This window comes from Mixophyes fleayi, chromosome 5 (assembly GCF_038048845.1).
Source record: "Mixophyes fleayi isolate aMixFle1 chromosome 5, aMixFle1.hap1, whole genome shotgun sequence".
NCBI classification, from domain to species: Eukaryota; Metazoa; Chordata; class Amphibia; order Anura; family Limnodynastidae; genus Mixophyes; species Mixophyes fleayi.
Window position 1 is genome coordinate 142,039,744 of NC_134406.1, and position 11,925 is coordinate 142,051,668.

The 11,925-nt window shown below is 38.3% G+C and overlaps 1 protein-coding gene across 2 annotated transcripts in view; it reads left to right on the forward strand.

Annotated features, from left to right (window-relative positions):
* The window catches only part of ELP2 (elongator acetyltransferase complex subunit 2), a 98,062-nt gene that overhangs the window by 25,048 nt on the left and 61,089 nt on the right, over nucleotides 1–11,925 (forward strand). For both annotated transcript variants that reach the window (XM_075212898.1, XM_075212896.1), the window contains exons 9-10: nucleotides 4,870–4,965; nucleotides 7,834–7,934. In XM_075212898.1, coding sequence (XP_075068999.1) covers nucleotides 4,870–4,965; nucleotides 7,834–7,934 — 197 coding nt within the window. The remainder of the gene's footprint in view (nucleotides 1–4,869; nucleotides 4,966–7,833; nucleotides 7,935–11,925) is intronic.

The window sequence follows — 11,925 nt, forward strand, 5'->3', positions numbered from 1 at the left end:
CCCACAGAATAGAAATTGAGCGCCGTGGGGTAACCAGCATAAGGATAAGTAGTTTATTTTAGTTTCTTAACTGTAGTTAATTAGCTTTATTCTATTATTACCTGTGGTTAGGTTTAGTAATAATCTGGAGCTCCCGCCAATGTAAAAACATTAGGGAGCAATGGTTCATAGTAAGGATTGTATAACTTGCACTCTATGTTGCTCTTATGAATTGTTGAAGGAATGAGGCTAAGGGCCTTTGAGAAAATGTACAGTGCTGCAGATAGTGTAGCTCTATATGGCATGAATTGGGTATACTGTGTATGCTTTCAACTGTGCATTTATAACTCTTTATTAGTGCTGGATTCTGTTAACTGGTGAAGTGTGAACATGGATTGACATTGAACATGGTGACTTCACATGCATTGTAGGTAATAGATCCCATACCTGTACCAACTATTGGTGCTGCAGTTTATGTCCTCTGCAGACTACTATTCTAATCACATACCTATACGTGCACATGTTAAAAAATAATACGGCCCTAACTTGAGACGCCAGCTTTATTATCTCCCTTCTCCTTTTATACAAGTTAATATTAACTTAGTGTTAAGTACTTAGTGTTAAGTATAAAAGAACAATGTTGTTGCTTAAATTATTCTTCGATTTTTCATTTGGGCAGATACCACTAATTTAGTCTTCAAACAGTTCCATATAAGAATGTGAATATGAAGAAAAGACGATTGAATTCCAAAGTGCCATTGTACATTATATAAAAAAAAACATATTGAATTCCCTTGCAGACAGCTTCATACAGTGCAATCACCTTTATTGTCAAAAAGGAGATTGTAATCCAGGAAAAGAATAGTTTTGTCTTTTGAAGTAGTCATTGTAATTCAGGAGAGCACAGAAGTGGTATCATTTTACCGTGCAGCTCTTATGGGAAATATTTTACATGCCATTCTATTAATTGAGTCTGTTGGCTTTGCTGCTCTCCAGTGTACAATATCAGAATCTGTTAATAATTTCATATTGGAGCAAAAGATGTTGCCTTCACTGTTTGTATCTGGTGTTAATGCAGGATATGGTTTAGAATCAGAAATGTTATTATGCTATTTATAGAATCCATTGCTGATGATGTGCAATGTGTGTGTGTGATATATATATATATATATATATATAATGTCAAATTAAGGGAATGACTCGGCTCAAGCTAGCAGTGTCTGAACTCGCATCACACGTCACAACTTCAAATGGTTTCAGCACCTTGCACAACACAGAAAGGATTCTCCACTGTGCAAAACTGAAATACATTCCCCTCCTGTCCCAATGTCATGGCTTGTGCAATACGCTTGTATGGCTTTGCGCTGTTCCTCCATCCTCTGAAGCATGTACAGGGTGGAATTCCACCTTGTTAACACGTCTTGCTTAAGTTGCTGGCAGGGAAAATTAGATTGTTCTTGTAGCTGCTGCAATCTCCTACATGCTGTGGCAGAATGCCGGAAATGTCCCGAAATTTTACGGGCCACTGAAAGCATATCCTGCACCTCACGATTATTTTTCAAAAAGCTTTGCACCACCAAGTTTGTGTGAGCAAAACAGGGAGTGTGATGGAATTCACCCACCTGTAATGCTCGCACAATATTGGTAGCGTTATCGGAGATGACATATCCTGGGGAGAGTCCAAGTGGCATAAGCCATGTATCAATAACATCCCTTAGTTTTCTTAACAAATTATCAGCTGTATCATCATCATCAGCTATTTATATAGCGCCACTTATTCCGCAGAGCTGTACAGAGAACTCATTCACATCAGTCCCTGCCCCATTGGAGCTTACAATCTAAATTTCCTAACATACACACTCAGACAGAGAGACTAGGGTCAATTTGATAGCAGCTAATTAACCTACTAGTATGTTTTTGGAGTGTGGGAGGAAACCGGAGTACCCGGAGGAAACCCAAGCAAACACGGGGAGAACATACAAACTCGCACAGATAAGGCCATGGTCGGGAATTGAACTCATGACCCCAGTGCTGTGAGGCAGAAGTGCTAACCACTTCGCCAACCGTGCTGCCGTATGCCTGTTAGTGTGATGTACATGCTGCTGGTGTTTCTGCTTGTGTAGGCGAATCACCAACCCAGTGGGCTGTCGCAGTCATATAATCTTTTGTTGCCCACTTCCACTTGTCCACATATCTGTGGTTAAGTGTACAGTGTGTAGAATGGAATTTTGTAGCCCAATTATTACAGTTTTGCAAACGTTCTGGTACAGTTGAGGAATAGCTTTTCTCGAAAAAATGGTGTCGCGATAGAATTTGGTAACAGGGACACAAGACCTTAATTAACTGTGAAAAACCAGCTGCGTTAATAGTGGATATTGGACGTAGATCTAACATTAGCATAGTTGCCATGGCGTCTGTGATCCGCTTTGCGACTGGGTGACAGCTTTCATACTTGCTTCCTCTAGCAAAGGATTGTTTACACTGTTGTAAAGTACTAGTGGTCTTCTTCTTGGGCTGCTTATGGGAGGAAGATTCACCAGCAGCAGCAGTAGGCCTAACGGTCATAAAATCTTCACAGGAATCCTGGTTAGGGGAGGAGTCATGTAGCCAAAGCGCCTTGGATGCAGGACTAACTCCGACCGCTAATGAGGATATTGATGACGATGGTGTTGTCGGTGTTGGTTGCAGGGGCCGTGATCTAGATGAGAGCAGGGAGCTAGCTGATGCTGGACTGCTTGTTGTTATTTAGTGGGAATATGTTTCGGATTTTCCCAAAAGCTTCCCATGAACTCTCTTCAAATGGCGTAACATGGATGAAGTTCCTAAATGGTTTATGTCCCTACCTCCACTGACTATGGATTTACAAACGCTACATATGACTACACAGCTGTTGTCAGGATTTGGGTAAAAATAATTCCAGACATAAGAGGTGGATTTTTTTGTCTTCTGCCCAGGCATGACAATGGGCTTCTTGCTATCACTGTCAACAACTGCTTCCACTGGTACCAGACTTACACAAACAACATTATCGTCATCAACATCCTCATTAGCTCAGTCATCGGCTACAGAAATATCCCCCTCATCCTCTTGCAATTCCAAAATAGCATGCTCAATTTGGGTATCACCAGCTACACTTGGCCTGCTCATGCACACATCAGAACATATGCTGACGGGGGGCTTCTTTGTAAGTACTGTATCAAAAGGTCAAGACTCTACTCAGGCATTTGTGTCATATCTGGATCAGAACCAACATTTTTTTTGTAAGGCCTTGCTTCTTTCTTCCAGCTCTTCTTTACACTTAGAAGTATTTGGGCACCACTTTTGTAGTCAGAATGACAAGGTCTTCCATCATCATCACTGACCTTACAAGAAGATGTCTTAAGTACATTTGCAGAACTAGCACTCCTAAAGTAAGGTGAAGGCCTGAATCTTTCCTTGCCACTGCATGTGTAGAATGGCATGTTGGCAAAAAAAAATTCTCTGCACTTAACTTGTCCTTGAGAAAAGGTTATTTTTTTTCTTTACTGAGGTAAAAGGTGTTTTCTTACATTTTTGTTTCCCTGACTTGCAAACACTATGCACTTTAGGAAAGGCTTTAGCAGATGATGTAGAGGGATTATTATTATTATCATCATCATCATGACTGGTGCCAGCAGCTGCTTGGTGCTCCTGGTCTTCTTGGGACTGATGGGAATCCATAGCTCTGGCACAATACAATTTGAGTGTGAAGAGCAATACCAGCCTATTACATTTTTATAAAGAAAATGCAAAATGCCAACTCTCCTAATTGTGGGCGAGCTCTGGCATAGTACACTGTGAGTGGAGACTGGAAAGAACAATAACAGCCTATTGAACCATAAAGCAAAGCCCACTGACACCTCTCCTAATTGTGGGTGAGCTCTGGCACTGGCAATGTGACTTAAGACTATCACTATACTAACCTTGCCTAACTACGCTAGACCCTATCAAAGACACTGCTATCCCTTCTCTGTCTCTCTGTGAAATGGTGACGTAGCTCCGTTTCGGTCGTTATTTAAAGAATCAAAATCTTGCGAGATCCGACGAGACAATGATGACGTTTTGCCTTGTTTCCATGCCCAAACACGCGCGTCTGTTCCGAGCTGGCTCAGATACCCTCGGTTTTCGGGAAACCGAGCCCGCCCATCTCTAATAAATGTGTATATTTTACATGTATATATAAATCAATTTTATTTTACTGTAGCTAGCAAATTGAATAGCACACCTTCTTTAGGAAAATGTTTGATGAATAACAAAAAAAAAAATATGCTGGTGCTGCACATAGGATCAGTAAAATAGTGTTTGGTATTTGGTTCTTCTTGTTACTGCTGGTACATGCACTTTTACTTGCAATTTACTATCACAATACATAGCAGCCCATCTTTCTCTGGTATAAAAACGTGTGTGAATGGTTAAGAAGCTAATATATTGAAAGAGAGCTTGTAAGCTAACGTACACAAACTTGTCTCCTTCATTTCAATATATTGTGTTCCATGATATGATATATTGCAAGAAGGGATGGTTGTATACAGTACTCACTACCTTGCAGAGGATTAAGTATTGCGTATAGGGTAAGTAACAGATTGGTTAAGAAGCAAAGCAAGAAAAAGTGAATATAATAACTGGTATCTTTTGGTGCACCAGCCGCCTATAAAAATAAAGACAACCAAGATTTATGCGAATTAAACTAATATTTATTATATTATATCTATATCTCACATTAACCATTGAAGAACAAAATTATGAATCAGCAGTGGATTCTATACCATTACACTTTACATGATTGTTTTCTTTTCTTTTTTTTTTTGTCTTTTAGACGGTCCATAAACCTAAATCTCATGTTTCTTTTTGTAAATGTTGCTCCTCTTCTAGATACAAAGCTTACTTATGCAGTAACCTTAGAGACTGTTTTGGCCGGCCATGAAAACTCTGTGTATGCTGCTCATTGGCAGTCTTCTTTCATGAGAGGTAAGCGTGTAGCCACATTTTAAGCACCGAAAAATACAGATGTAAAATCAGTTACATATTCACAGTCAAACAATAGGTTTGGTAATCTGAAAATGTAAAAAATATGGCATTCATTTATATGAATTAGGTACCAAATTTGTCAGCTCAAGTAAAAAAAACAAAAAAACAAAACTACAGAAGGCAAAAACGTAAAATGTCTCCTTACAGAACCAAGCCAGAAATATACTGCACTACATTAAGTGGAATTCTTGTATACAGTAGGGTACTGAATGAAAAATGTGTGTATACCCTAACAAGTGATTTAGGTTCTAGGTGTTAACAATTGCATAAATCCTGGGCTTCATTTGCATAGCACTTACAGCACCAGATTTAAGTGAAGCCTGCTTTCAGTGATCTTTTTCGAAACGGGTAACCCCTCCCCATTGTAATGGAAGGATATATTGGTCGCTTGAGGATTTTGAGTGGAGAGCGGTCAGTCGATCACATGAGCGCTGTGCACGAGTGCTGCACTGCCATTGCTAGTGGTAAGGAGTCTTTGGTCATTCCATAACCCACCAGCCATCAGAAACCCATGTCTCCTGTATCCTACTCCGAATTGGATCAAGCACTTGCCTCACATAAGCTCACCGACACCATGATGAATACAATTAAAAGTCAGAAATTAATTGCATGAGCGGGTGAAGAATGAGCAAGTAATGCAGTGGTCGAGGTAACAAAATACAGGAGGATTAAGATGTGGCAGAGTGGAATATGAACAGGTAGGGTGGAAAACCAAATTACAGGTTGGGTGAAGTGCTGATCTGGAGAGCAGAAAATCAGAAAATTAATTTGAGGAAGAGGGAGGGTCACAAATGTATTATAGAGTGTGGGTGGATTTTGTAACTCAGTTCTGCACAGTCCTGCTCTGGAATACAGGGAAACGTGTACAAGGGAGATTGAAGTGTGTCAGAGGCACTGGCCACACTCTCCCAATGGAATGGCCATGTCCCTCCAAGGGAATTTTGTGTTATCTGCAAATCAAGCGCTGCATATATCGGCAATATAATCTCTAGTGTAGTGGACAAATTAAACAATGGGTGATCAGGCAATCTGCTACCAATCTATGAAGCATGATTCTACACTGATTTGATTGAAATTCTGAATTCAGTTGTTTTTAAAGCTGGGTACACACACTACAGAGAAGTTAACGATATACCAACGACAGAATAAATTAAAAAAAATCCCGATCAGCATACCGATTGACGTGTACACACTATACACGATTATCATTAGATCTCTGCTCCTCGTCTGTCAAAATTATCGGCTGCAAGGTAGTCCATAAAAGGCAAGTGACAGCTCAGGTCTTAATTCATTGAGAGATGTTCAGCGGAGCCCGGCAATTGTATTGGGCAGCCTGTTTTGACACAGCACTGTGTTAAGTGCCGAACTTTAAACTGGCCGTAAATTCTGTGTGACCGCTTTATCTCCGGCAGCTGAAGTTCAACCCCAGGAACGGACGGATGCTGCTCTAATCTCCTCATGCTGCACTAATCTTATCCGTTCCAGCCAGCACACAGAGGGTTAAGACTACATGTGCAGGGGGAGAGAGGGGGGAGCAGCTCGTACCATCGATATCAGTCTCGAAAAACAGCCGCAGACAGTTGACAGAGACTGCGGATCATGACAAGATCAGCAGCAGGCAGACTGAGACCTGTCACTCTGAGATACGTCACTCTGAGATACATTATTGGCCGATAGTCGGGTGAATTCATACACACTGCAGGATTGGAAGGTGATTGGTCGGCAAAAATTAAACAGTACGACCAACCAAACCACACGATGATCGGCACTTTGGGGCGACTTTAGATTATTGTGTAAGTATACACACTACACGATATCTGATCAAACAGTCGGATGTCTGCTGATTTGTCCAATTATTGGACGAAAAACCTGTAGTGTGTACCCAGCTTAAGATTCTAGTATGACATTGTAGCTGTGTGGAATCTGTTCACCCTGCTTGAGCCTCCAAATGCTAGTGGATTATTAACATCTGGGACCTAAATTGCTATTAGGATGTACATAAATTCTTAATTCTGTATTCTAAAAATACAAAACTGATTGACCCTTTAGCCTCTGGTTCCTACATAGATATGCCACCTAATTCGAGTGAGTGTCTTGTATGTTATGTTTTTTTGGTTTGAATATTGATTATTGAAGATGTGTGTTAACGTAAGTTGTATAGTGACTATACTCTGATCAGTCAAACCTTCTACTGCCATGCAACACCTAGCTGCCATTGAAATCTGCTTAATTCTTATTAAAAAAGCATCATATTTACATAAAAAGCATTAACTTGGTTAGAGCTACCTTTCACAGCTTTTGTTTATTTATTCCCCTTCTTTTAAATGTATTACTATCTAAGGCACATTATGAAAAGACTATATGGGGCACATTCAATTGGCCACGTTATTGTTAAAAATAACACGGTCTGCGCTTTATTACCGTTATTACGGTAATAATGCACGTAATTACAGTAGTTCTAATGCCGGCTTTTTGCTCGCAGCTCCCTGAAAGCCGGGCTAAAACTACCGTAATAACGGTAGTAGTTTTAGCACAGCGGTACTTCGGGGGGAATTGAATTCCCCCCCTATAAATATCAAAAGTGCTACATAAGTAGTTATTGTGCTGTGATTGCTAAGAAAATATCTGTGTCTAGAGTGTTTAGGTAATAGTATTATTCTGCACAAATGACATATTGCATTATTTTTCTATTCCCTCCAATTAAATACTTTATATCACATTTGTTTGTTTTTGCATTGCAAGAATGTATGAGTGCACACACAGCAATAGATCTTAATGTGATCAGAAATGTTGTCTACTGACCCGCAGATGGCAGCATTGTACAGCCAATGAGTCTGTTATCAGCGTCAATGGATAAAACCATGATTCTGTGGAAACCAGATGAGGAGTCTGGAGTATGGCTTGAACAGGTTTGATATATATTTTTTTATTGATTAGAATAAAACGCTTTATTTTTTATATTGGGAAAATTATTTTATATTGCATTAATTCGCTCACAATAAATATTTTTGAAGATGCGTTATTTATATAATATATATATACACACACACACATTGATTCCTGTTACTGATTAATAAGTGACGATGGGTGTTATTTACAAAGCACAAATGTGATTTACTCCACGGCACCCAATTAGCTTTGATTGAGCAATTCTAAATTGAACTATGAAAGGTAAGGTATGTTGCTGTGACTATATGCAGTTTTTTTAACCACAGTGATTTTTTTTTTGTTAATGAGAGCCCAGAGAAAGAACTGTTTTGTCTATCTGAGCACATTTTTTTTTTTTTTTGCTTCCAATATTAAGCTTGTATTTGGAAGCACTTACAAAAATGATTGTGGCCTCCCAATGTTATTCCCAGGTACATCCAAGTCCAAGGCACAGACCCCACTGTAGTATACATTGCACAGCCACCCCACCAGCGTTATTATGCAGCTTGTTGCTTACATAACTGAATGTTTTTTCTTGTTTGATGGCATGGACAGAGGTGGCAAGTAGCACAATTTCCCCTCCATCCTCCCAAAAAATTAGTTTTCTCCTTTTTGTTCGTTTCCCTACATTGAAAGCCAATGTAGCCCGCAAGAACACATGTCACTTTCCCAGGATAAGCCTTAGTGACAAGCTTGTCAAACAAGGACTCCAATCTATAGTGTCTTAATCATAATTTCTTAGTCCCCCTTCTTGTGCACTCAGTAGGTCATGCATTTTCTGTTTGAGAACATGTATAATACTTGCTGACCATACCAATGGGGTCTATGCATGGTGATGGTTTAATCTATGTCTTCAGCAATCTTTATATATTATGCCCATCTTCATGATAGCCATCCAATCCTAGCCCCTTTTGCCTCTTAGTTCCACTGTAGTGGCTAGAATGAAATGCTTATCTAGAGTGATTGGATGTGCCAATAAGATATCCCAAAGGTAAAAGTCCAGGGCTCTAATTAAACATATGTGGACACTTACATTGGGCTCCAGTGGTAATGCATGGTTGGTGTTGTATTGACATTTTCGAAGTAGTTACTCTCTGGCCTCCAATAGGCTCAAAGATTGAGATATTGTTGTACAAAGGGAAAAGAATCTTCCCCAGATCATAACTTCATTTAAAATATATCATCAATAACTATTTGTAAGGCAGCTAATATCTTCAGCAACACAGGCTTTAGAATCATATGTATATGTATATGTATCTGTATGTGTGTGTGTGTGTGTATATACGTGTGTGTGTGTGTGTGTGTGTGTGTATATATGTGTATGTATATATATATATATATATATATATATATATATATATATATATATATATATATATATATATATATATATATATGTATGTATGTATATGTGTATATATATATATCCCGTCAAAACTGGTACCTAGGATTGCTCCTGTGGCTTGAAGAGTGGTTTTTTTTTTTTTTGTTTTTTTAAATAAATAAATTGGCACTAATGTAACATTATGTTTTTCAGTATAATTAAATATGAAATACTCAGGGTAGAAATATATAATTTAGACTTTATCAATGTACTTTTTTTTTTTTTTTCCATTAAACATACAACCAATCTCAGCCCAGTCTTTGGGATGACCTGTAGCTATGACCTATTCTCATTAGTCATCTCAACTCTACTCCACATTTAATCAGCCCCTGAGGATGTTATGCTAGGAGCAAAGCCACAATTCGCTACTAACCAGCTCATCCAACAAATTTATTTAAAAGCCAGTTGAGAGAAAACACTGCTCTGTGATTGATAACAGGAAAAGACACCGTTAATTTCATTACGATAAATGAGGAGTATAAGGAAATTTTCTGGGACTCTCGTCCAACTATTTTTGAAGGTATGACCTCTGGATCTTATTCTGCAATAATATAAGTTGTTGTTTTGATTCTGACAGTTGGAGCTGCACAGAGATACCTGATTCAATAGTATAATGTAGGCTTTTTCTAATCCAGTCCTCAGGCAGTGCATGTTTTCAATATTTTCTTTCCGGTACACAGAGGTGGAGTCATTACTGACTGACACATATAAGATCCACAGATGGTACTAATTAAGTCACTTGTGATTCTATGAGGAAACCTGGAAAACCTGCACTGTTGGGCTTCCCTGAGTAATAGATCTGTTACACTCTGATTTAGTGCACTGTTGCACTTTTTGATCCTGACCCTTTTCTCATCTGCTCACTATTCTGCTGAATGGACACCCATTAATCTCTAATAAAGGACACTTTTATAGTATTTCTAAAATATTAGTTGCAGAATAAATATAAGGGTGTGTTTCTGCAGATCAGCAGCTATTTATATAGCGATACTAATTCCGCAGCACTGTACAGAGAACTCATTCACATCAGTCCCTGCCCCATTAGGACTTACAGTTTAAATTCCCTAACATACAGACACACACAGACAGAGAGAGAGACTATGGTCCATTTAATAGCAACCAATAAACATACTAGTATGTTTTTGCAGTTACCCTAACCTTGAAAATTATGTGTGTTAAAGATTAAGTGCATTTCTCAGTTTTTATGCTCTTTTTCCAGATATTTATTTCAATAATCTACCAAAACAAATCTATTTGACAGTTAGATTGTTTTTATCTGCTGGCAAATCATGTTGATTTTTGCAGTTTCGCACCTGGAAAGTCGCAGGTTGTGCAGACCTGTTTTAAACAAATGTCTGATAAGAAGGTAAAGTACTTCTTCCTAGAATCAGGAAGAGGATTGATGGAAAAGGCGGCTGGGTATGTGTAGCACGCACATATAGGATATGAATATTGACTTTTTAGCTGCTGTTTGCAGCAGGCACAGTTGCAAATTTTCTTAAAGCTTTTCTGTGCAACTTATTTTTCCATATAAGTCTGTTTAACTCCATTAGGTAAACATTGTGAAAGAGTTTCTAAAGAAATGGAGTTGCTGTGTTTTTAATAATCGTTGTGGCACAAAACTTTCCTGTTTTTATCATCTGTTTTTACTCAGAAAAATATGTAATTTGCATGATATCTTCATGTACACGTAACATCCCTTTTTTTTTAATATGTTAAAAAAAATCCCAAAACACATGCTTCTAATGATGATGTGTTTTCCTTTTTCATTATCTTTTTTGAATGCATAATGCATTGTTTAGTCAGCACCTTGTATGTAGTTAATAGACAGATGCCGTCACAGACATTTATACTTGCCTGAATGATTCTTTTTTAGTTAGTAGCTGAAAATGGTGGACAGTAAGAGCATCAGACTTTATGCTGACCTCACATGCCGCATCATCGCAAATGGCTCAAAAAGAATAGATAGTGAACCTATTGTACATGATTGATTGTTGGTAAATGCATTTTTAAGCTGTTACAGACCACACTAACTTACCCCAGTGTGTGGTCACATTGTACAGGGTCATTGGCTCCAAATCATCATCATCATCATCATTTATTTAGCGCCACTAATTCCGCAGCGCTTTCCAAATGTGTGTCATACAATATGTTTATAGGCCCAATTTATGTACAGATATTGATTAAAAAAAAATCCTTTATTTAAAAAATGTTGAAATACAGTTGAGTAGGGGGTTGTGCTCTATCTTGAAATACCAACAGCCTTTGTATATTTTAAAAGTTAAAACTGAATAACTTGTGGCGTGGAGCATTTAATAATTGCATTGGTTTTTTTTTCTTTGCTAGAGGGGGATAATAATGCATTATTTAGTTCAGCAGATTCCTACAGAGAAAAATACAGTGAAGCAGAAATGGTATAGTGGCAAAATGATCAAGCACTAATGAAGTATGAAAGGCATAAAATAAACCAGTTGAGAGCACGAGCTGTTCATGTATCATAAATTGTGATATGCCATTGCATGATTTTTTATTTTATATAATTGCTGCACTGTCTACTATGTCTAAACTTTCCATTTAGTTTTATTTTG